General features: G+C 32.3%; 1 protein-coding gene and 2 long non-coding RNA genes across 5 annotated transcripts; all 3 read left to right on the top strand.

Annotated features, from left to right (window-relative positions):
• Positions 1–8615, top strand: LOC130820536 (uncharacterized). Of its 3 annotated transcripts, XR_009045222.1 has the most exons (12): positions 1–543; positions 2370–2438; positions 2521–2645; positions 2736–2896; positions 3276–3345; positions 3815–3869; positions 4545–4628; positions 4867–4905; positions 5948–5994; positions 6117–6251; positions 6446–6827; positions 7387–8615. XR_009045222.1 is itself a non-coding variant. In XM_057685950.1 (11 exons), exons 1-10 carry the CDS (start codon positions 448–450, stop codon positions 6220–6222), a joined length of 852 nt encoding a protein of 283 aa, XP_057541933.1. In that variant the 5' UTR covers positions 1–447; the 3' UTR covers positions 6223–6251; positions 6446–6849. The 3 variants fall into 3 exon arrangements, 1 of the variants encoding a protein (XP_057541933.1); XM_057685950.1 differs by lacking the exon at positions 7387–8615 and having other exon boundaries at positions 6446–6849; XR_009045223.1 differs by lacking the exons at positions 6446–6827; positions 7387–8615 and having other exon boundaries at positions 97–543; positions 4760–4905; positions 6117–6208.
• Positions 8616–14829: 6214 nt separating this feature from the next.
• Positions 14830–16204, top strand: LOC130821367 (uncharacterized). Its single transcript, XR_009045360.1, has 3 exons — positions 14830–15219; positions 15606–15727; positions 15906–16204. It is a non-coding gene; the product is annotated as an uncharacterized LOC130821367 (long non-coding RNA).
• A 5589-nt stretch (positions 16205–21793) lies between these two features.
• LOC130821366 (uncharacterized) lies at positions 21794–25305 on the top strand. Its single transcript, XR_009045359.1, has 3 exons — positions 21794–22151; positions 22538–22659; positions 25092–25305. It is a non-coding gene; the product is annotated as an uncharacterized LOC130821366 (long non-coding RNA).
• Positions 25306–26938: the final 1633 nt, after the last annotated feature.

Below are 26938 nucleotides of genomic sequence, written 5' to 3'. Positions count from 1 at the left end.
CATTTTTGTAATTTCATCAATGCAATTTAATTGATTTCTTATTTATGTACTATTAGATATTAATTCTTTTTGTTATAATCATTTTTTTTACTCAAAATTTATTGGCGGCAGCCTAGCAAAGATTCGTTGGGTTGCTTATAGCCTTACGTTTTCTTGAAGTTGGGTTAGTTGGGTATAGACGTATAGTCTCTGTCAATACTCAGTACTCAATGCATAATCCCATTGCTGGTGACGCTTTTTCTTCGTTTCATCATATTTCTTGACGCTTTGGGAACTGATAATATACTCTTGTTTTGTTGATTTCAATTCAATAGGAAAAGTTAATTTTAATTTGAACCCCAATTTTTATAATTACTATCAGATTATCCAATGATTGTCACTGCAATTCCCAAATCCTTGAAACCCTAAAAAGGGAAAATCAAATAATTAGACAAGTGGGAAACGACTATGAAAACAGGTTCTAGATTGATCACTTTACCTTGTGGTTGTGGTACCATTATCATTGCTGGGAATTCCAAGAAGTCTCAAGCACAGCCATCTAAGGTACTCTTCTATCGTCCTTTTCAATTTTATGATTTATTTTTCATTTGTTTTTCTGGTGGGCATTTGGGCATTTCTCAAATTTCCCTGGATTAGAATAATTATTTAGCTACTAGATGTTTAGACCTTGAAATACTAGAAAAACTGCACCTTTGTTTTGTTAGATGATCCCACATTTTAGTTGAAACGAATGTATTTAAGTATTCTGCAATTTTCACTATGTTTGATGTGAGTAGTTGCTTTATGATGTTGTAGACTTGTAGTAAAAGTGGGTGAAAAAGAAAAATTACCATGCGTAATACAACCTTTCGTTAATTTACTTACGATAATACAAGTTTTGATTAATAATGAATAACATCAACTTGACTTTAGTATATAACTAATTTACCAATTTTTTTTCATATAATCTCCTATAGTTTGTTTAACACTTACTAGGGAAAACCCTCTAAGTTGTATTCAAAAGTTGGTATTATTGTAGGGAAATAGCCAAAATGTTGTATTATTCTAGATAATTTTTTCGGTGAAAAATAGTGCAAAATTGTGATTTGGGTTGCGATTGTTGTCATGATAACAATGATGCAGTAATGAGGTGATTTGGTTGTCGTACACCAAATATTGGTTAGACTGTGAGTACTCTTGAAATGGCCTAAAACGCATTTTTTTACACCTTTATAATGGCAACTACATTAAGTAAATTTGAAAATTTTTGCAACTTAGGCTGATACATCATACGCATGCCTCTTTTTAACTGTGATTGAGACTTGACAGTGGTGTGTTCATGTAGCCAAGCAAAGTGTTGCAAAGTAAGGCTGAGTTATGAGAAAGAGTGTCATAAAAGTGTTCTAAGATGACCTGTGGGCTGTGGTAGCTCGCTAAAGTGTATTAATTTATGTTAGCCAAGTGAGTGTTACTCACAATAGGTTTACTTAATAAAGCTATAGGAAGAGAAGAAAAAGATAAGAACTAACAAGAACACTTTTTTTGGTCTAATTGTTATAAGAAAAATTATTAAAAGAAAGTTTCTTCCAATAAAAAATCACAAAGCACACGTCTTTTGTATCTCACTTAACGTAGACCAAGAAAAACGATTTCTCGAGCCTCTACTTGAGGCGCGCTTTTCAAAACTAAGGCACATCCCAACCAATGATGAGAAGAGAAAGAAAAGTACAAGTAATGAGTAACAAATGAATGAGGCCATGAAGGATACTATTTATAATCCGATGGTACAATATACAAAATATATAAAAAGTTATAATATTATATCTTGAATAAACAATGTCCATAATAAATTTTAAAACTTAAGCATGTTCACATTCACAAATGAATAAACAATTTAATTACCCGTAAATTTCGGCAAATTTGGCAATAACAATATTTTTAAAATTAGAAAAATAATTTTTACCAAATATTATAAAGTAGTAGATTGTGGGTACGTTGTGGTGCACATTGCAATATCACCTTATTGCCACTCTATGATGCAAGGTTTTTGAGCTTACCACGACTGGACGATTGCAAAAAGTTATCTGCATAGACCATGAGATTTGTTTTTTTTTTTTCTTGATCAAAAGCATATTTTTGCACTATGGGCGGGTGAGTATAGGGCGGCTGGGATGGGGTGGGGTATGTTGTACTTATTACCAATTCACTCTCCTTTTCTCTTGTGTTTCCACTGGATTAAGAACCTGAGAAGCATCTGCATTCTATTAAATGAAGATTGCTTCTGCAGCTGTTTTGGAGTTTTTGCTAATGGGATTCTTATAAGCATTGCACGCATGGGCCTCCTGGATAGACATCGACAAAGATTTTTAAATAATTTTTATGCCCCGCAGGATTCTGAACCGCCTCCAAGGATCACATCAAATGTAAAGCAGAATTTGCAGTTTCTGAAGTTGTGGAAGGTACTAAATTTTCCAGTATGTGAAGAAATTTTGTTAGATGTGATGAATAGAATTTTAGTTTCCCGATTTCCGTGTTATGTAGGAGTTCCAGAAAAGAAAATCCAGCACACCTAAGCCAGCCACTAGCTATCGTCGCAAGAAGTTGGAGAAGGAGGACCTTCCACCAGATACAGAACTCTACAAGGATCCAACCTTGTCACTTTATTAGTAATTTTCTTACCTGGAAAATCTTTCTGCTGAACTTATTTTTTTAATCTTTTTTTGATAAAGTTATCTCTTTTTGAAAATCTAATGCAGTACAAATCAGGATATCGACAGTGCTGTCCCTGTCTTGCTTGTTGATGGTTATAATGTCTGTGGTTACTGGGTGAAACTGAAGAAGCATTTCATGAATGGACGACTTGATGTTGCGAGGCAAAAGCTAGTGGATGAACTTGTTCAGTTCAGCTTGGTAAGAGGTTTGTGCTTTGCTTCTCAAATTAGGCAATTTGCAAATAGATACTTTTGCATATCAGATATTTTGAATGACATAAAAAGCCAAGTTAAATGCGTCATAATTCGTAACTCTAAAATTGTTCCTCTAGTTGCAATTTTGCATATGCAAAATGTAATATTTTTTTTTAATTTAAAAAAGGAAATGTGATAGTTCTTGCAAGTTAATCTGTCCATATTCTCAACATCTGCATATTGGTGGAGAGAATCTTTTTGGCGTTTGCTTGCATTTGTGGACTGTATGAACTTTCCATGTACTCTGCAATGGCGTGGCTTGCATTGGTTGCAATTTTTCTGTCAACTTCTAAGAGCAACCACTTATTCCTAAATTTCCAAAATTAACAGAAGTAAAGGTGGTGGTTGTATTTGATGCTATGATGTCTGGACTACCTACCCACAAAGAAACATTTGCAGGGTATGTTATTCTGATGCTCAAAAGTCTTCTCTTCACCTTTTAAGTTTATTGTGGTCTTCATCGGTAAAAATCAAGATGCAGTCATTATAAAGCATTATAATGTGAAGAAAGAGTTTTGTAGTAAGCTTGAGCATAGGCTTGGGCCTTGGAGCTCCTCTTGTTTATCCTTCTAACTATTGAATTTGAAGGAGAGGTAGCATAATGCATAATCAGAGTAATATAGGCGTATGAACGTTAGCTTTGGGCTGCTATAAGTAAAACTGGACCAGACAGCTACTGTTAGTGCTGTTTCTTGTGATAGCAGCTGGCAGGTCATCTTCTGCAGCTGCCAATAATTTACTGTCATTACCTACCTAAATATACTAGTATTTTTTCCATCTCAGCCCCATTAAGTTAGTAGAAAAGCATGTCAATGTTCTTTATATTCATTTGAAAATTTTCTAAAACTGCTATGATTGTGCAAATGCAGGGTGGATATAATTTACTCAGCAGAGTCCTGTGCTGATGCATGGATAGAAAAGGAGGTACACATTTAGATTGTGTGCACGCATGCGCTAATTACTTTAAATATTAACTTATTTATGATTGAACTGGGATTGCTCCTAATCTTTCTTTTGCTGTATTCTCTTTCTCCACATGAATTCTGGCTCTTGCCCTGCTCTGTTTTCATTGTGCTCAGTCTCTTTTTTTGTCTAGCTTTCTCTCTGTATACCTAAATAACCCGTGCTAAGAGGAGGAGTTTGTCAAAGTCTTCATATTGAAGTTTTCGAGGGCTACAAACTTGATTATTACCTTTTTTTTACTAAAGAAGATGGATAACTAAAGGTCTTGATTCCATTCACGTGCATCTTTTGATCTTATGATCAATCTGACTCCAAATTCTTTAACACATATACCATTGCCCTACACACTATCACATGATTCACTAGTCTCCCTGTGAATCGCAAATGAAAAAAGCGAATTATAGTCGGTTTGGGCTATTTTAGGGTCATTTTGAGCGAATCACAAATTCAAAAAGCGAATTAACTTGCGAATTATGTTACAATGGCGCAACACTTGTTCACAGATATCTATTTATTTATCTACTTTACAGTTGAATCTATTCAATTTAGTTAATAAGATATGCTGCTTGAAACTTTTACTTCTGTTTGCTTAGCACTAGCATAGTAACTCAACTGTTTTCTTATTTGTGGAGACAGGTTGTGGCATTGAGGGAAGATGGTTGCCCAAAGGTGTGGGTTGTAACGTCTGATCTTGCTCAACAGCATGCAGCTTATGGAGCGGTAAGCATTCTTGTCTATATAATTTCCAAGCAAGAATGGAAATTTGAAAAAATTGAATCACTGTAAACTGAGGGTAGATTTCAGAGAAAAGGGTACTCATTTATTGGAAGTGCCTGCATGCTTTCATTCAGAGGAGAGTCAATTCAGGGTTCTTACAGGAAAATGATTGCCCAGAAAGAATCTTTTTGGACTGTTTATTGTGTTTTAGTTGCTTATATGGTCAATCACACAATCTCAGGGAGCGTTTGTTTGGAGCAGCAAGGCACTAGTTTCTGAGGTAAGCTGCCAACTGTGATGTCTGTGTTCTTTTTGCCTGATTTGTTTTATATCAGAAAGATATCTGTCTCAATAACTTTTAAGTTGCTGCTCCTATATTAAATTGTACTCCGTATTATGGGCAAGTTAAGTTTTACACGAATTTTATTGAGAGACATAATATAAGTTTTTATCTTAATTATGGTGTATTGTGAAGCAAAATGACACATAAGGTGATTGTTTTCATTTTGTATAATATAAGTAGTTTATCCATAAATTAATTAACAACTTTGAATATTAGGCTAAGGAGCCATATAGATGTAGTGTTGGACGGATGGAATTTGGTTCTGTATTTGTGTTTATTGTTATAATCTTAAAGTCTAGTATAGATGAAGAAACTATAGTCATTCGCACTGTCACATGATTCACTAATCTCCTTACGATTCGCGAATCAAAAAAAGCGAATTATGGTCAGTTTTGTGCTATTTTAGGATCATTTTTAGCAATTCGCAAATTAACAAAGTGATTTAATTGTCTAATTATGTTATACTGGTCATTCTTTTTGTTGGCCTCATGACTGGTGTATGGGTATGTGCGCATCTTTGCTCATCTATGCCATATATACTAATTTGAGGACAAAAGCCCGACCCGAACTACACTCATCTATTTGCTTTAACCCTCTTTGTTTACCCTTTTCTTCATTTTGAAGACTTAATCCCAAAAGATAGATTTAGCGTTTGCTCATGGAAGTGATAACTGATAACGTTTGTGGTAGTTGGTACCTACTTACGACAACCCTCCTCATTTACCCTTGTTTGTGACTAGGAATGGGTGGGATAGTTGCACATACCTCGTACATACAAAATGAGATTTGAAGAACATTTTGACCTAGTTAAACCACTAAATGCTAATGGAACTGCTACGCCGAACAAACCCAATGTCAAGCCAAGTAAACCTATTTTATTTTGGTAGTGCTGACCTTTTTAAAGTGCGGGTAAAAGGTGCTAGTTAACTCCGATCAACTCGGACTATTCAATCACCCTTGATTTTGCTATGAATTTCAGATCAAGTCTACAAAGAAAGAAATGGAAAGAATGCTTCAAGAGCAAAGGTGCGTCTTTTAGTCAAAACGGGAAGTGGTAGTAACTCTTGAGCTTTGTCATATGAACATCAGTTGGTGCACATATGTCCTGCATTATATACATACAACCTTATTTATATGTTATTTTTCAGATCTACTTCCATGCAAGGAAAGCTTCTCAAGCACAATCTCGATACAGAAGTTGTCGATGCTTTAAAGGACCTCAAGATGAAGTTGTCACAAAATGGGTCGAAATAGCTCTCAAAATAAAGCTTAATTCTTCTCCTGTAAGTCTATTTATAATCCGTCGTCTGAATAATTTGTGTTGTTTATCATTGTTGTTGAATCGCACAGAGCTCCAATCTAATCGAAAGAAAACGCAACCCACAAGTTACGGCTTTGCTCTGTCGAAGCTCAATTTCTTTGCCTTACCAAAAAACAATTCCTTTTACTTACGCTCAATTGTTTAAATTCGCTTCAGATCGATCCATATCAGCTGCTGAATTATCCGGGAGATAATTTTCCCATCTCCAGTATTTGATCATACTTACACACACAGAAAGCAGAATCAAATATATTTGGCATTTCCAAAAGCAGAATATACAACTACAGATCCATTTATTGGCTTTAAATTCCAGGCTTGTATAGTTTATGTTGTGCCTTTTTCAAGTTTTCAGTTAAATTTTCAATTATAGCTGATCACTTTTGTTTTTGTAAAAAATGCAGTATCAATTTGTTTTGAATAATTGTATTGAACAGTTGATTATGAGTGAATACAACTTTTCTAAGGTTGTGAATAGAGATTGGAATGGATCTTGAACACAGTTGGATTCCGATTCCAGTTATATACTTATATTTATCAGGTTTTCTTTTAAACCCTAATATGATTCAATATTATAATGAATGTTCTTTTTATTTACCTTTTTTTTTTTGCAGATCTCAATGCTAACTTTAAAATCAATAATTTTAATTGTGACTTTTTAAAATTTCTAAAAAGTTGATATTTAAAAGGTATATAATGAGACGAATCTAAGAAGATTTCACATGAATATGTTTTTTTTTTCTTATACATCGATGAGAAATTGTAGTTAAAGTTTAATGTTAAATTTCGTAAATTCTATTTGGAAAGAACATATGAAAATGAAAGGAGTATAATATAACCTTAAACAATATACATAACCTTTTTTATAATTAAATTCATCAATAGAGGCAGCTGTAATATACGATTATAAAAGAATTTAGCTCGTCTATTTAACTATCTATTGAAGTATATATTAAAACATGCAAGTTTTTCCGATGTGGCGCTATCACATTAACTTTAGAAATGAAATACTTGTTTAGATGTCATCATACGAACCAATTTGATTATATATAATTTGTTAAGAATATTTGTTTTTTAAATATTTGTTAATGTATGTTTAGGGAGCGAAAGAAAGATCTGCATATGGTGTTCATTGACTTGGAGAAAGTGTATGATAGCATATCATGACGTGTCATCTAGGATAGTCTCAAGGCCCTCAAGGCTAGAGGGATTTCTTCAGTGTACATTGAGGTCATACGGGATATGTATGACAGAGTTTCGACTAGCATTCAAACATCGGTGGGGATAACAGAGCCTTTTCCGGTTAAAGTGGGACTACATTAAGGATCGGCTCTAAGCCCTTTCATTTTTACTGTCATAATGGAAGAGATTTCTAAATCTATTTGGGAGACGGTACCGTGGTGCATGATATTCGCGGACGACATATTGCTGGTAGTAGAAACTAAAGAGGAGGTTAGTAACGAATTGGATGAGTGGAGGGAAGCTTTAGAAGGAAAAGGATTGCGCATTAGCCATACGAAGACCGAGTATTTGTGCAGTGACTTTAGTGGGACACAACCGGTAGGTGAATCAGAGGTGTCCATAGAGGAAACAGTTGTTAAGAGTACAACCAAGTACAAGTATTTGGGATCGATCATTCAAAGGGGTGGGGAGATTGACGGGGATGTAAATCATCGTATACATGCGGGTTGGCTCAAGTGGCGAGTAGCCACTGCAGTGCTGTGTGATAAGAAATTCCCAAGCAAGTTAAAATGAAAATTCTACCGAGCGGCAATCAGACCTGCTCTACTATATGGGATCGAATGTTGGCCTCTAAAAAAGATATTCGAACATAAGATGGAAGTTACAGAAATGCGTATGCTGAGGTGGATGTGTGGGCACACATTAATGGATCGAATTAAGAACCAAGAGTTTAGGGACAAACTAGGGGTAGCCCCTATATCTGGAAAAATGCGCAAAAATAAATTGAGGTGGTTTGGTCATGTGCAGAGAAAGACTTTCGACGCCCCTGTCAGGTGGGTAGAAAGCATCATAGTAGAGGGTAAAAAGGAGGCGAGGAAGACCTAGGAGAACTTGGGATGAGCAAATAAGTGTTGACTTGCATGAGTTAAACCTCTCTGCGAACCTAATTAGGGATAGGAGTAGTTGGAGACACCATATCCATGTCTTAGAAAACTGATGTCCTTTTAGTTTACCTTTTAGTGTTCTTAACCTCTTGTTTTTATCGTTTCCTTTCTATTAGTTCTTTGTTTTCTTTTTGTAGTGATCCTTCTCTTTTTTTTAGGCCTTTAAGTTATTTTCCATGTGTTATTACGTCTCTTTATCTTCGGGAAATTCCTTTGGTTGCGCTCTCCTTTATGGATATGAGTTGCCGCCGTTTTTCGCTCCCCAGACCATGGCTTTAGTTTTTCAATGAGCGGGATGTACTGGATAGGATGATGATGATGATGATATTAATGTATCTTTACATAAAAAATAGAATTTTTACGTAAATAAATTTATCCAAATTAAATAAAAAAAAAGAAAAATTATTCTAAATAAAATTAAGTTTAAAGTTCAATATTAAAACAAATAAACTCAAATTAATGAAAATTCCGTACACTACTTATAAGGTGTAAACAATATCTTCCAAGCTAGAAAAGATAAAGTAAACCAAATTTAATGCACATATGATTAGTCAAAGATGTTTTGAATAATTAAATGCGTTTGAATCGCAATAATTAGATTAGATTAGTTTACATTAATTATGAGAGTAATTTGTGATAATTAATAGACTATATTAGTGAGATTATGAAGGGTAGATTATCTTATTAAAGTATTATTTGTGGTTTTAACTAGCTCTAATATATAGTCAATATATCAAGAGGTAAGAACCATATTTAATCACCTCCTCTCAGCCTATTATGTAATAAAAAATACATAAATAAATAATAATGTCTCAAGAAAAACTATAATAATATATTTTATACTAATGGACAATATCATATTGGTAAAACAAACTATAATTAATGAATTATTTCAAAAAGTAAATTATTTTCCAATCACTTTTCATCAATTTCTATCTAGTTATTCAAAATATGTTAGGTTTTTTTAGTTAAATAAAAGGAAATTATATATGGGGATATGATATATAAAGTACGTTGTGTATTATAAGCATTAAAATTATTTTATAAAGTAAAGTATCTTATAATTAATATGTTGAAAAATAAAAAAGAGTAAATTAATGTGTTGAAAAATAATAATGAAAAAATTATATTCACTTTGTCATAAAAATTCAACCGATTTATTATTCAAATTGGTACAAAAATAACGCTGAATGAAAATATTGTAAATTTGTTTTATAATTTGATAGACCTATATTTAAGACTTTGAATTAAGGCATTATTATTATTATTATAAATATTAAAAGACAACTTAAATCACCCAAACATGTTTTAATTTTGTATATAGTTCTACTTTGTATTGTTTTGTTTTCAAAATAATTTTTGTAATCAGTTTTATTTATTATTTGTGATATATCTTGTGCAAAGTCTTTAACGTGAGTCATGTGGAAAACTAATAAATACATATAAAATATTATATATATATATATATATATATATATATATATATATATATATATATATATATATAATACAAAATACAGAAATATGATACTCATCCTAATTTGACTTTTAAAATGAGACAAAATTAAGTTAAAGAAGCGTGTCCATAACTTGGTGGTTTATATAGTTACAACACAAGAATTGACCTTAGCTTATATCTTTCATTACTTCCTTTGTCCCCCTAAAATTGTCTTATATATATTTAGTGAAAAAATAAAAAAAATAAAAATAAAAATAAATAATATGCAATAATAAGATAAATATATGAATTAAATAAAAATATAAGTTAAATATGTAAATGAAAATTAAAAAATAAACCGTCAATTCATAATATTTTATTTGAAAATTTGGGAAGTCTAGTAGAATTGGGATTACAAATACAAACGAAATAGTAAAAAAATATATATGTCCATGAGACAAGATTTAAGTCTCTAAGAGAAGTCAACTTGTAGGACATTGACAAGATTTAAGTCTCTTGAAGTCAACTTTTAGGACATTATTAGTAACACAAAACAAAATAAGGCTCACGAGATACTTGATGTCTTCTTTATTGTATTTTTCTTCCTCTTTCTCAATGCCCAATAATTACTATCTATGTAAAATCACAAGCCAATAATAAAATAAATGTTTATAAAAACTTCTATTATTGAACACTCAAGTCCCACTTTGTCAAAACATCGACTCAATTAAAAGTTTAAGTAAATAATTAAAAACTTAATGTACTGATATAGGTTTTATATTCTATTACAATCTATTATAAAAAGTTATTTGGGCTAGAAATATAGATGAAAATATACATGCGCTCCTCATATGTTGTGCTAACTATTATATACACTTGAAATAAGGGGTATGATAAATGAGATTCGAACCTGTCACTTGAATTTTTGATACTATGTCAAGAAACGAAATCAACCAAAAATTTAAGATAATAATTAAGCCCGCAATATATACTATAAAATGTACTAGAGTTTCTATACCATCCATCCTTAATAAATTAATAATTCCCATCCTTGTTAGCTAGTATTTCCATTAGAGTGATAAATATTAATACTGTCTTTGTTTCAATTTGTTTGACTGATTTGACAAATAATTTTTTAGGTAACAAAGATGTTATGAATTAGTATTTTTCCTTTAATACTCTAATTTCCTTCAAAAGCAGTTTAATTGGGTGTTTCACATCAAACTAATAGTTTAATTGGGCTTTATTACAAAGATTCTTTAATATGCGTTTGATTAGCTAGTATTGTATGAAATCATCTCTCCATGAGACGGGTCTATATAATAGCCCATTTTTTCAATTGTTTACTTTAAGATGATAAGTAATCGTGTTAAGGTTATGAGTAATCATCATAAAACTATAAAAACTGATTAAATTAAAATTTTAAGTGATTGCTTTAACGTTATAAGTGATTATTTTAAGACAAAAAAATATATATCGGGTCAGCCCAATAGAAATGATCTCACCGTGAGACCGTCTCACTTAAGAATTAGTGGCGTTTGATTTAAAGTTGTACAATATTCTTTTATTTATATAATGCTGTAGAATAAAGTCTTAATAATATATAATATCTTGTAAATCATAATGAAAATAAAATAAAATAAAATAATATGATTAACTAATTTACTATACATGAATATATGAAAAATCGAAAATAAAGTATATACTTCCTCCATTTTATTATACTTGCAAATAATAATAATATTTTTTCACACAAAATATTTTTTCACACAAAATATCACAATTAATTGCAAATATATTCAAAATGAAGGTAATATTAGCATTTCATTAAAACATATTTAAGAATTGTATTTTTAATCTGCTACACAAACACAATTTCTCTCTTCACTCATCATTTTTTTTTTTCACCAATTAATAAAATTTAGTTTAATAATTTTACCCTTTGTTGTAGTTTTGATGTCACAATTATTTAGTTGCGCCAAATTAATAGCTACTATCTTAAGTTATTATAATAGTTAAAATTTTTTCTTTTTACTTTTATGATAGAAATTTAATTAACAAAAAGTTATCTTACCAAGAATAAAAAGATATAAATGTTATATTTTAATCATCAAATAACATACCACATTATATATAAAATAGTACAATGAGATTTTTAGTTACGCAAAATAAATGATCTTACTCTGGAAAAATCTTTTCCTTTTGTTACCAAGGGTTTAATTTTTTAATATATACACTTTTTTAATTATAAATTAATAATTATATTATTTTTATTTAAAAGTATAACACGCATTAGTAATAGCATAATTCATGTCAATGATTTTCATAATAGTTATACATACGTTGTTAATGACTACATAACATTGTTTTTCAATAATCAATTATTTTTGGGTAGTGATTACTCGGAATTGTTTGATATTTTCTTTTTCAGAGAAAACATTGAATCTAAGTAGCTAAGTCCACATATTGTTAACGTTGTATTTTATTGGGTTAAATAGGGAAAGCATTGTCTTGTGCATGTAAACAGAAAAAAAAAACGACTAATATTCTCTCAATAATATTTTTTAAAAAATGAAATATGCACATACTTTGTATTCTAATTTTCGCTCAGGGTTTCTAAAATATCTAAAATAGCCTTATGAAAATTATAATATATACCGTCACTTAGACAAAACCCGATTATCTATTCTTAAAAGTCTTGGAATAGAAGTAATATAGTGCTAATTTTGCGACGCATTAAAGAAGAAGTTTGGTGGTCAAGGGCAAATATAGTCAAATAGTCAAGTGAGACAGTCAAGGTATTTTTGACAATTTATTTAATAAAGAAATAATGTTATTTAATATTGTGGGGTGATAATAAATTAAGCAACGGTGAAAGTGGACCTATAAATAATGGATTATATATCAAGTCAAACTCATATTGATCCAAATTAGTTCTTGCCATAAATTTATAAAAATTTGGGTATTTTGTCCCAACACTTAAATAATGGCCACATTTGTGTTTTGTGACGCTTACGCATGATAGTATGTTTGTATGTATGCACAGTATTTATTAATAACACTTAAATATAGGTCGGATCTGCCTAAATCATGATTGGAATAATTAAGTAAAAATATTTTAATATTAAATTGTGAAATGAATAAAAGAGAGAAGAATGACAACTAGAGTTGATCTATATCATAAAATTTAAATCAAATAATCAAGTAATATTTACTTATACTCAGGAATCGCAATTAATTCGACACAGGCTCGGCTCTATGAGGGGGCAAGAGGGTTATGTGCTTCAGGCCCATTCAAAAAATAAGAAAAGCGACACTTTAATATTTATATGTTAAGGGCTTATGATAGCATATTTAGTTAGGTGCCCATACTTTTATTTTGTCTTGCTCTTAGGCCTCTTAAAATTCAAGGCTGACCCTGTTCCAACGACCTAATATATTATACTCAAGGCTCGACCAAACATCGAAATAGACAACTAAATTAGTTTAGCAGCTAATTAGTAAATAAATATACGGTTCACTTTATACTAGTATTTTGTATTTGTAATCAAGTTTAGTAAAATAATGGTACCACAAAGGTCACCCAATATTATTTCAAAATAACTCTCCAACTGCTATTCAAAGCGTCGGTGAATATAATTAGTTAGTACCCCACCATTTCTTGTATTCTATGATCTTATAATTTTGTCAACCAATCACTCTATCAGTGCTACAACTTGTCTTATATGATTATATCCGATCCAACGGGTCTATGGATAGTGTATAGTGCATCTAATATTTACCAATATTCATTTCTTTGTATTACAATATTGGTTATGTTTAATATTTTTTATATTTTATAAGTATAATAATCTAACTCTTAATATTTGTAAATTTATTTTATAAATATTTAAAAAAATATATGTATAAAACACATCAAAACATACATAATCCATACGAATATATTCTAAACATAACAAACGATATGAAACGAACGGACTAGATTTGATGATGTAATTGCATTTTACTTAAGATTTTTAAAAGTATTTTAATTTAGTGGTGTCTTTTAGTTTTATCCTAATAAATTCAATGTTTTAGTTTTATTCTTAGAATTCACATTTTAATTAATTGTTGGAGCCTTGGAGTAGTACTACTAATACTTTCCCCTTGCAACACTTATCTCTTTGGATATTTTACAATACTTACAACATTATCCTTTTTAGCTAAAAGTAACTAAATAATTTTTTTATTTTACCGCTACTTTATTCTCACTTTATATATTATCAACTTTTTACCTACTATTTTTGAGGATATTATAGACATTATATACTTGACAATGATATTTTTTAATACTTGTGCTAAAAGGCAATGTTGCAAGTAATTTGGAACGAAGAAAGTAATTTAATAAATAAACTTAACCTTTAGAGATGAATGTTAAGGCTAAGAGTATGTGTTTTTATCTTTAAAATGTGTATTTGAAGCCTTGGAGACGGAGTTGATAGGTAAAAAAAAATTGTGATATGAGTTCGAGGTCCCATGAAACAGTCGTATTGTTAGAAGATTTCATTAGTCGTTTTTAGCGCCTAATTTTTTTTCTTATATATTTGTTCGTTACTAATTATAATTTAATTAGTGATGGTAGTAATTTGAAAAATCTCTACGATGATTAGAAACTTGTTAATTCGTAACATGATTATGAATCGAAACAAATAACGTAAACTTTGGAGGTAAAACTTAAAGTTGAGCAACTACCCATAAACAGTTCAAAAAAAAAATTTAATTATTACCCAAGCATATTATATAACCATGATGGGAGTAAATTAAATATTTCTCACATATACAAGTGATTTTCAAACATGAAGTACAAGTTACATAACTTGTTACATGTACAATAATTTTTACTCAAACTTTAAACTATCTTAGATAAACCTTTCTTATACTATAATAGACCAAATTGAGGACAAAAAACACTCCAAATCAGCCCCAAACAGCAGCTAATATAGCTGTCCCAAATCCCCTTAGTAGCTCCTTGTTCACTTACACACTCAAGCCAATCACACTACCCAAAACCCCTTTTGTTCTACCCAAAGCTTGTGCATCATTACAAGCATGCAAGAGGCAAATATTTGAAGCAAAAGCACTCAATTTTCTGAATTATTATTCAGCCATAAATCCCAACACATTGCTCCCAAGTTCATCCATGAACAAACACTAGAATCCTCTAAACTTTCAATAACTAAAACACCTTCTTTTCTCATCAAATCTTCTTCAAAAATCCATCTAAAACTTCTGAAAATTTATGTTTATAAACTCAAATCTCCCATAAAAATAATCTTCATCTTAAGAGCTTTCCATAGACACCAAACTTGAAGAAATCCACCAAGTATAGAGTAAGTTATGTTCATTTCTTTATTCCACTAGTTTTTGTTAAAACTTGTTCATGTAAAATATTTTTTTTACATGAATCTTTCTATAAACTAAGATCATTATAAAATGAATATTTTATCTCTAAACTAAGAAAATCATCATTTATAAATCTATAAAAATAGGCCATAATAGAAAGTAAGATGATGCATTTCTACAAACATATAAATTTTGTTACTTAAAGGATTCAAGTAAAATTATGAGACTTAACTAATTATGTTGCTCAACATAATAAGTATACTCCAAATATGTTAAAATCATCACAAGTATTAGTCTAACAACTCTAACTAGGAAAAGTTAAGTGCATATTAGAAATCCAAAATTATTATTGATTTTTGGATAAATGCAATAGGTTTAGTTGAAGAGTTGGAGTTGAGACTTGAAGGGCAAGGACCCAAAGTTAGAACCACTTCTAAGAACGCGTAGGAGCTTACGTGGGAGCTTACGGAATAATTATATAGGCTTGGAGTCGAGGTATGTCACATGGGGTGATTTTTAAAGGATTTAAGAACAAGTTGGGCAAGTTTGTGTATAAACTTCTTTTTAAAAAAAAAAGGTTTCAATAACTTGTTTGACGAACACCAGTGTGTTTATACTCAGCCTTTTTGCTGATACTATGCTTTGTATGTTTTTCCAATGGTTTTGTTTTTAGAGTAAACCCCTATGGCACCTCGACGGAGAATGGATATGCGAGCGGAAGATGAACCTGAGTTGGAGTATAACTCCCCTTTGTTTAGATCTCGTTATTTTATTTGAGAGACTGTTAGTTTAGATTTAGACTATTTTAAGGATGTCATGTGAACTTTGGACTTATTTCGATTTGGTTGTAATTTTTCTATATTTTGGACAGTTAAGACTTCCGTTATATTGCTTTGGTTTGGTTCAAGTATTATACTTGAATATTGGTTTGACCTTTAAGTAACCCCTTAATTGTGTTGGCAAAAGTAAGCTTCCGCTTGATTAATACTAAATTCCAGTTAGTATTTGCCTTCATAATTCGAGGCGGTTACAGTTGGTATCAGAGCCAAGGCTTTGGAAGCTTGTCTAAAATATCAGGAAAATTAGAGAACGAGTAACTCATGGAAGTAATTAAGAAATGAGCTTAAAATTTAGGGATTATTGGTAAAGAAATGATTTAAGTAGTAAGTCTAACTTAAATCAGATTACTAAGTACCATTAGTAAACTAGAAATCTTAAAGGTTTCTTATAAGCAAGTGATGATCCAATTATGTGGTTAAGTTACCTATGCATGGTGGTAAATTAAGTTGAGGAATCATCGTTAAAAGTGTTAAAACTGCTAAACAAGTGATCCAATGGGATGGAAATTGATGAAGTTATTAAGTCATTAAATCAATAAAGTTAAGAAAGTGTGTTATGCAAGTACATATCTATTTGTCTTAAAGGCATAATTATTAATTAGTTATTACCTCTTGGCAGGAACCTAGAGGAAATTGGGGAAAGAATGGATCCTCAAGCCCAATTGAATCTCCTAACCGAGCAACTCAGAGTCATTCAAGAGACCAATGCTCAATTAGTCTAGTTCATAGCCAACCAACATGCTAATGTGGATGACGAGACTAAGTTTTACAAAAGGCTTGCTACCCACAGGCCTAAGACCTACAATGGTGCTACAGATCCAGTTGTCCTTGAAGATTGGATCAATGAAACCGAGAAAATTCTTGAGGTGGTAAATTGTCCAGAAAATCTTAAGGTTAAACTTGCAGCATTCTATCTAGTGGGACCTGCAGAGCTTTGGTGGAGAGCCCTAAAAGGTGTCTCAGCTGCCTCCACATCTGCTGGTGGAGCAACACAACCCACTAGTTGGAGATTGGAAGATTTCTTGAAGAAACTAAGGGAGAGGTTCTACCCAGCTGCTCTACAGAGACAAAAAGAATCAGAATTTCTTTACTTGAGGCAGCATTCTCTTAGCGTTACCGAATATGCTAACAAGTTCTTGGAGTTGGCTCGATTTGCCCCAGATTATGTGCTTGATGAAAAGAAAAAGATGGATCGCTTCTACAATGGTCTCAACTTCAGCTACCAAAAGTTGATGGGTTAATATGAGTCTTTTCAAGCTATGTATGAACATGCTGTGGAGAAAGAAATGGTCTGCAAGAGAGAGGAAGATGCGAGGAAAAAGAGATCTGGAGGAGACCAGGGAGGTCAGAGCAAGAAGCCCAGAGCTGAGGGAAACTTCAAGGGGAATCAAAACCAAAACCGCTTCAACAGCAACAGAAACCCACAAAACTCCAACCCGCTAAAAAGTCAACTGTGTGATAGATGCAAGAAATGGCACTCTAAGGGAGTCAACTGTGAGGGTAAGGGTGTGTGTCTGAATTGTGGAAAACCAGGTCATTTGGCTCGAGATTGTTGGGGCAAGAACCGGAGAAACCCCGGAAATGGTGGAGCACGATACTTAGGAAATCAAGGGAACCAGCGTAACAATAATTCTCAGCTTCGCCTTGAATATAAAGGAGGCAATAAAGCCTCATCTTCTGGAGGCCAAGGGAACCAGCGCCTGAGAGGAGGAAAATTCTTTGCCATTACTACAGCAAAGGAGCCTAGCACCTTGAGTCCTAAGACAGAAGGTAAAGTCATTTCCGGATTACTGTTATTGCTTGGTAAGTCCGTCCGTGTCTTATTTGATTCCGGGGCCGACAAGTCTTATGTTTCTAAGTCATTTGTGAGATCTTTGGACTGTTATGTTAATGTATGCCCTATAATGCATAGAGTTGAGTTACCCGACGGATCAACGGTATCATGTAATACAAAGTTGATTGATTGCCCATTAGTAATCCAGGCTAAGGAGTTCTATGTAGACCTGATTGTATTTGACTTAGGAGGGTTTGATATCATTCTAGGAATGGACTGGCTAGGTAAACACAGGGCAGTGATTGAGCGCTATGAGAGGAATGTAAAGGTTGAGAAAAATCCAGGGGAACAAGTAGCTTTTAGTGATGGGACCATACCTAATATTGAGCCAGAGATGATTGAGAGGCTTACAACCTTTCCAAAGAGAGGTGGGGAAGCCCAGGTCTACCACATGAGCGAGTCAACATACAAGGAGGTCGACTCAAGTCAGATCTTGATAGTGCAAGAATTTTCTGATGTATTCCCTGATGATCTACCTGGGTTACCTCCAAAGAGAGAGATTGATTTTCACATTGACCTAGTTCCAGGGTCAAGCCCGATTTCAAAGGCACCATATAGAATGGCACCACTTGAGTTGGCTGAACTAAAAACCCAACTCGAGGAGTTACAAGATAAAGGGTTTATCAGACCAAGTGTATCACCATGGGGAGCTCCAGTGTTGTTTGTGAAGAAGAAAGATGGGTCTTTGAGGCTATGCATTGACTACCGAGAGCTGAACAAAATAACCATCAAGAACAAGTACCCACTTCCTAGAATTGATGATTTATTTGACCAGTTGAAAGGAGCCGGAGTTTTCTCTAAAATTGACCTGAGATCTGGTTACCATCAGTTGAGGATAGCGGAGGAAGACATTCCTAAAACTGCTTTCCGCACCAGATATGGGCACTATGAGTTTAGAGTGATGCCGTTTGGGTTAACCAATGCCCCTGCAGCATTCATGGACTTGATGAATCGAACATTCCATGACTATCTTGATAAATTTGTTGTGGTTTTCATTGATGATATCTTGGTGTACTCTAAGACAGAGAAAGATCATGAGGAGCACTTAAGATTGGTATTAACACGATTGAGGGAAAGAAGCTTTTATGGGAAGTTGAGCAAGAGTGAATTCTGGTTGGATCGAGTTGTCTTCCTAGGTCATGTAATCTCAAAAGATGGCATAACAGTGGACCCCGAGAAGATAAGGACTATCATTGATTGGCCAGCACCGACTAGTGTAACTGAGGTAAGAAGCTTTATGGGTTTGGCAGGTTATTACCGAAGATATGTTGATGGGTTTTCTAAGATCGCACTATCGATCACAAGTTTGGTTCGAAAGAATACCAAGTTTGTGTGGTCACAAAAGTGTGAGGACGCTTTCCTAGAATTGAAGAAAAGGTTAACAACGGCTCCAGTGCTTGTATTGCCCGAGGATGGGAAAGAGTTCACGGTATACAGTGACGCATCTTTAGAGGGCTTGGGTTGTGTACTCATGCAAGAGGGGAAAGTGATTGCCTACGCATCGAGACAATTGAGGCCAAATGAGAAGAACTATCCAGTGCACGATTTAGAATTAGCCGGAGTCATATTTGCCTTAAAAATTTGGAGGCATTATCTCTACGGCACTACTTACAAGATCTACACCGATCACAAGAGTTTGACTTATCTGTTTACACAGAAGGAGCTTAACATGAGGCAGAGAAGGTGGCTAGAATTGATGAAAGATTATGACCTCACTTTGGAATATCATCCCGGGAAGGCAAACCGTGTAGCAGATGCCTTAAGCCGAAAACCGAGAATGGTCATTAATGGACTAATTTCAGTGCCCTACGAGATTTATGTGGAGATGAAGGAGCTAGAATTGATTATGGTTAAGAAGGGATCATACGACAACATTCTCAATGCTGTGAGTACAACACCGAGTCTACATGAGGAGATCCGTGAGCTACAACAGTATGATGACTTCTTGTCAGAGTTGAAGATTGGTATTGAAAAGGGTGCAGTTAAAGACTTCAGTATTGCTAAAGATGGGAGTATTCATCTAAAGGGAAGGTTATGTGTGCCCCGAGATCCTGAATTGATAGAGAAAATACTCAAGGAGGCACATTCGACTATGTATTCTGTCCACCCAGGACGGGATAAGATGCTAGCAGATTTAAAACAATACTTTTGGTGGATGAACATGAAGAAGGATGTCGAGGATTTCATAGCTCGATGTCTAGTATGTCAGCAAGTCAAGATTGACCACCAGCGCACTCCGGGGGAATTGCAACCACTTCCCGTGCCTAAGTGGAAGTGGGAATCAGTGAGTATGGACTTTGTTGTTGGATTGCCCCGTTCGAGAAGAGGAAATAATTCTATTTGGGTGATTGTTGATCGACTCACTAAGACTCACAGATTTATTCCTGCTAAAGTAACTTGGAAAGCAAAACAATTGGCTGATGCTTATGTGAAAGAAGTACTTAGACTACATGGTATACCGATGACAATAGTTTCAGATCGAGATCCAAAATTTGTGGCTCGATTTTGGAATGAGCTACAAAGGGCATTCGGCACGACCCTTAATTATAGCACCGCTTTTCACCCAGCTACAGATGGGCAGACGGAGAGGACCATCCAGACTCTAGAGGATATGCTTCGGGCATGTGTCCTTGATTTTCAGTGTTCGTGGGAGGACATCTTACCGTTGATAGAATTGTCCTACAACAATAGTTATCAGAGTAGTATTGGTATGGCTCCATATGAGGCCTTGTATGGCCAAAGGTGTAGGACACCACTTTATTGGGATACCGGGAGGCCCGGCGTGCTCGTTGGACCAGAAATGATCAGAGAGACCGCTGAACAAGTCAGAATCATTAGAGACCGGATGAAGGCTGCCCAAGATCGACAGAAATCCTACGCAGATCGTAGGAGGAGGAAACTTGAGTTCCAAGTCGGTGAGAAGGTGTTCCTTAAAGTCTCGCCAACAAAGGGAATCAAGAGGTTCGGAATGCAGGGGAAGCTTGATCCTCAGTACATTGGACCCTATGAGATTTTGCGTAGAGTTGGGGAGGTAGCTTATGAGTTAGCATTACCCCCACAATTAGCTAAGGTTCACAATGTGTTCCATGTGTCGCAATTGCGCCGGTATGTGTTTGATCCATCACATGTTCTCCAGTATGAGCCGATTCAGCTTGTTGAAAGCTTGCAGTATGAGGAAAGGCCCCTGAGGATCCTAGGTCGAGAGGTTAGAAAACTCCGTAGCCGCACGATCCCACTTGTGAAAGTGCTATGGAGTGGACAGGATGCCGATAGTGCTACTTGGGAAAAAGAGGACGACATGTTAATTAGATACCCTTACTTATTTGAGTGATGTATTTATAACCATTAGTTTGAGTTAGTTTCGAGGACGAAACTCTTGTAAGAAGGGAAGACTGAAACAGTCGTATTGTTAGAAGATTTCATTAGTCGTTTTTAGCGCCTAATTTTTTTTCTTATATATTTGTTCGTTACTAATTATAATTTAATTAGTGATGGTAGTAATTTGAAAAATCTCTACGATGATTAAAAACTTGTTAATTCGTAACATGATTATGAATCGAAACAAATAACGTAAACTTTGGAGGTAAAACTTAAAGTTGAGCAACTACCCATAAACAGTTCAAAAAAAAAATTTAATTATTACCCAAGCATATTATATAACCATGATGGGAGTAAATTAAATATTTCTCACATATACAAGTGATTTTCAAACATGAAGTACAAGTTACATAACTTGTTACATGTACAATAATTTTTACTCAAACTTTAAACTATCTTAGATAAACCTTTCTTATACTATAATAGACCAAATTGAGGACAAAAAACACTCCAAATCAGCCCCAAACAGCAGCTAATATAGCTGTCCCAAATCCCCTTAGTAGCTCCTTGTTCACTTACACACTCAAGCCAATCACACTACCCAAAACCCCTTTTGTTCTACCCAAAGCTTGTGCATCATTACAAGCATGCAAGAGGCAAATATTTGAAGCAAAAGCACTCAATTTTCTGAATTATTATTCAGCCATAAATCCCAACACATTGCTCCCAAGTTCATCCATGAACAAACACTAGAATCCTCTAAACTTTCAATAACTAAAACACCTTCTTTTCTCATCAAATCTTCTTCAAAAATCCATCTAAAACTTCTGAAAATTTATGTTTATAAACTCAAATCTCCCATAAAAATAAACTTCATCTTAAGAGCTTTCCATAGACACCAAACTTGAAGAAATCCACCAAGTATAGAGTAAGTTATGTTCATTTCTTTATTCCACTAGTTTTTGTTAAAACTTGTTCATGTAAAATATTTTTTTTACATGAATCTTTCTATAAACTAAGATCATTATAAAATGAATATTTTATCTCTAAACTAAGAAAATCATCATTTATAAATCTATAAAAATAGGCCATAATAGAAAGTAAGATGATGCATTTCTACAAACATATAAATTTTGTTACTTAAAGGATTCAAGTAAAATTATGAGACTTAACTAATTATGTTGCTCAACATAATAAGTATACTCCAAATATGTTAAAATCATCACAAGTATTAGTCTAACAACTCTAACTAGGAAAAGTTAAGTGCATATTAGAAATCCAAAATTATTATTGATTTTTGGATAAATGCAATAGGTTTAGTTGAAGAGTTGGAGTTGAGACTTGAAGGGCAAGGACCCAAAGTTAGAACCACTTCTAAGAACGCGTAGGAGCTTACGTGGGAGCTTACGGAATAATTATATAGGCTTGGAGTCGAGGTATGTCACATGGGGTGATTTTTAAAGGATTTAAGAACAAGTTGGGCAAGTTTGTGTATAAACTTCTTTTTAAAAAAAAAAAATAAATTCCCAAAGTGAAGTTCTTAAATCTTGAAAAATGATGTGAAAATGATAAATTTGAGTATAGAATAATTTATTACATGTATTATTATTGTGGGCATCATGCATGTTGATTTTATAAATTATTGTATGTTTAAAGGCATGTTTAACACTACTTTGTGAAAGTTATTGTGATGGAAATGATTATATGAATTTGAAAACATTTTAAATTCATTTTAAGAGAAATTTTCAGTAGCCATATGTTAAGAAAATTTCTTGAATACTTTTTGTTGAGATTATTCGTTAAATTGATATTTTAATGGATTTTAAGGTGCTAAATACTCTTATTATAAAACATGGTATTAGATGAACTCTTCATCATCAAAAATAATTAATAAAAACATATTATAATGTCTCCAACAAGATTTGGCCAGAATATATTTAGTTTTGAATTTTTTTTTTATAATTTTTGAATAATCGTTAAATTGTTTAACGGTAAATTGTAAAATGATAAAATATAAAATAATTACCAAACAAAGACATATGGACTTGAAATTTTTATCACATACTTATATGGACAGTAGGTAAAATTGGTAAAAGTTTGGGAAGATTTCGTTGACATTTAAGGACCTTAATAATTTTTACTCGTTTATTAATAATCGGTAAGTTTGAAAACGGTAAAATATAAAATAAATACTAAATGACGTCTTTTGGACATGAAAATTTTATGAGACACTTATATAATCAGTAGATACATGTTAAAAATTTATATGGATTTTCGTGACCATATATGGACTTAAATAAATTTTATTCGGTTTATCGGTAAAATAACGATATTAATTATTAAAAATACTCCACATGATTTTTAATCGTTATGTAAAATTTTATACTCCTTAAAATAGCTTCTGGAATATCATATAATTTTTTTTTAATATTTTAATCGGACTCAAATAATTTTAAAGCTATTTTATTTTATTTATCGATAAAATGTCTATACAAATAATAAAACATCATACATGAGTTTTATAAGTTCAAATGGCCTAATAAACATGTTATATGACTTCTAGAACTTTGGTATAATTTTATAAAATAAATTATTAATTATTTACTAATTTATCAAATTAATAGAAAATGTTTATTTATTAAAAAATGTAATATTGTTAATTAAATTTGGGTAAAAATAAACCTATATAAAAAAATTATATTTATATTAATAACCTACTGCCTCATAGTATAAATTAAGTTTAAATTAGATGGTTTATAAATTTTACGGATTTAAGACACCATTTAAATAACGGTAAATACCCAAATTGTCGAAAATAATTGTAAGATCGTTATAAATTCGCATAACCAATTATAATCTGATGGGACAACCTTAAATTCATTTTAAATAAGGTATTATAATGACTTGATTAATTTGGGCCTTGTTGGAGAATTAATATGTACTTTGTAAATCAATTACCGATTTTAATACCTGCAAAACTATCTCGTATTTAAGAAAATAGTGTTTTATGAAATCTTCTGTCGTAAGGATTTTATAGACTTATGAATCATATTCTAGTTGTTTTGAATGAATTTCAAAACCCTTTTAGTTATATTTACTTTGAGAAGGATTGAAACGAAACATTTTAGTGGTTTCCTTAAAAAAAAAAAAAATCATATTGAACTTTAATTACTTTTTGTTACGATGCATTTCCATACATGCTAGTGATGCCCCAATATAATACAAAGGTTATGTTTAATGATATGATTATGCTAAGCATGTTTTAGCCATGTGGGAAATATTATGATTTGATTTTGCTAAGTTGCAAATAAAGTATGTTTTGCTATGTGCAAATAAAAGATGTTTATCATATGGAAAAAGTTAATATTTTTGACTTTCAAATGCTATTAAGATTACAAAATATATATTATGTACAAAAAAATGTTTTAGCCTAAATGGCGGGTACATATGCCACAGCAAATGTTGTGTGCATGATTAAACGGCTCACCAATGCTGAGCGCGTATTGTTCACAATACCATTGTGTTACACTTGCCGGACATGTCGCGGACGGTAGACCGACTACCAAACGAGTCACAGGATGACTCACAGAGTACCCATGTAAACTTATGATATGAGTTTGAAATTGATTTGGATCCATTGAGATCTTATGATTTATGATGAAAAATGAGAATTTGAAATGACTATAGAGCCATTGAACTGGATTTGAATCATAATATGATTTATCAAATGAAAAAGCATATTTCAAAATGAATTTACTCAAAAAAAAAAAAGGTTTCAATAACTTGTTTGACGGACACCAGTGTGTTTATACTCAGCCTTTTTGCTGATACTATGTTTTGTATGTTTTTCCAATGGTTTTGTTTTTAGAGTAAACCCCTATGGCACCTCGACGGAGAATGGATATGCGAGCGGAAGATGAACCTGAGTTGGAGTATGACTCCCCTTTGTTTAGATCTCATTATTTTATTTGAGAGACTGTTAGTTTAGATTTAGACTATTTTAAGGATGTCATGTGAACTTTGGACTTATTTCGATTTGGTTGTAATTTTCCTATATTTTGGACAGTTAAGACTTCCGTTATATTGCTTTGGTTTGGTTCAAGTATTATACTTGAATATTGGTTTGACCTTTAAGTAACCCCTTAATTGTGTTGGCAAAAGTAAGCTTCCGCTTGATTAATACTAAATTCCAGTTAGTGTTTGCCTTCATAACTCGAGGCGGTTACATCCCACGGGTGTGGCGATCTCATTGGAAAATTTTGTTATATAATAATAACATATAATTATATCTAATAATTGATTATGCTTATTTCCTATTGGTTATAGATTAAGACGTGTATATGTAATTATTTTTTTACTTATATAGTTTTTACTTAATTAGCTGGTGCCGTAATTTGTTGTAGTAGCGCCTTTTAAATTTTGACAATGAGAATTGAGATTGCCTCAATTAAAGAGCAAGTATCACTTTTAAGAGATGTTTTGAGTTCGATACTCACATATCCTTTCTTTTTCTCAGTCTACGTACCCTGTAATCAAAAAAATTTGACACTCACAGTATAACCTCTATTACAACATAAACGGAAATTTGTGCTCATCATCCTTATCCTCGACTTGACCTAATTCGATCCCTTTAATCGAAATGGCTCGTTGACTCGACTCCACCGCGAAATAATCCATCAAATCAACAAAATATTTGTGTGCATGTACATAAAACTAGTAACCGTTTCAATGCAACTTGAAATATCATACTCAAAGGCCCGCCCAACATTCTAATATGCAGCTCTAGGTGTAAGGTGGCATTGTAAAACTTGCACCCTAAAGTTTCATCTTACACTAATATATATTTATTACTCCTAAGAGATAAGACCATTGTCCAAATGAAAATGAGTTTTAGTGTGTTCTTCTAATTTATCATACTATTTAATAAAAAGATTGAAAAATTTTACGTGTCAGTTTCATATAGCCTGTTAGATTGAGGGTTTTTATCGGTTGATTTTCGCTTACATGGAAAATAAAATTAATCAACTTGTTATTTTTAGCTCTTTCAAAAATTACCTAAACTGATTAATTTACCATTTTAAAAAAAATAAATCGAATGATTATGGCTAAGATTGAGCTAGATTAGATAAATTGTTGATTTGAACTTATTATATACCGTAAAATTACCTTTTTTATAAACTAACTAATTTGAATATTTATAAAATTAATTAGTTAAAAATTTTTATTGTATAGAATGATATAAAAAACTAAGGCTAAAAAAATAACACCATATCATATCATTTAAAAACTATTTACATTAATTCAAAATAAACAATAACATATCACAATATCTTAATAATTACTACTTCATCATTACTATATAGTATATGTTTATCATTACATATTTTTGAAAATTACATATATATATATATATATATATATATATATGGGAGGGATCAAATGAGAAAGGTGTTGAAAATGAGAAGGATAAGAAGGACTCTACACCCTTAATTCACTAAAATAAAAAAATCTACGGTCACGATTGAGCCAAAAACACATAATTATAAAAGTAACTATGTTACACAGAAAAGTAATTATGAAATAAATTTTTAGAATATTTTTACTTTATAACATTGTATCATATTTTGTATATAAATTTTTACAATGTTCATACTATTTAATAAAAAGATTGAAAAATTTCACGTGTCAGTCTCATATAACCTATTAGATTGAGAA

This window comes from Amaranthus tricolor, chromosome 8 (assembly GCF_026212465.1).
Source record: "Amaranthus tricolor cultivar Red isolate AtriRed21 chromosome 8, ASM2621246v1, whole genome shotgun sequence".
NCBI lineage: Eukaryota > Viridiplantae > Streptophyta > Magnoliopsida > Caryophyllales > Amaranthaceae > Amaranthus > Amaranthus tricolor.
This window is presented reverse-complemented; position numbering and strand designations above follow the sequence as displayed.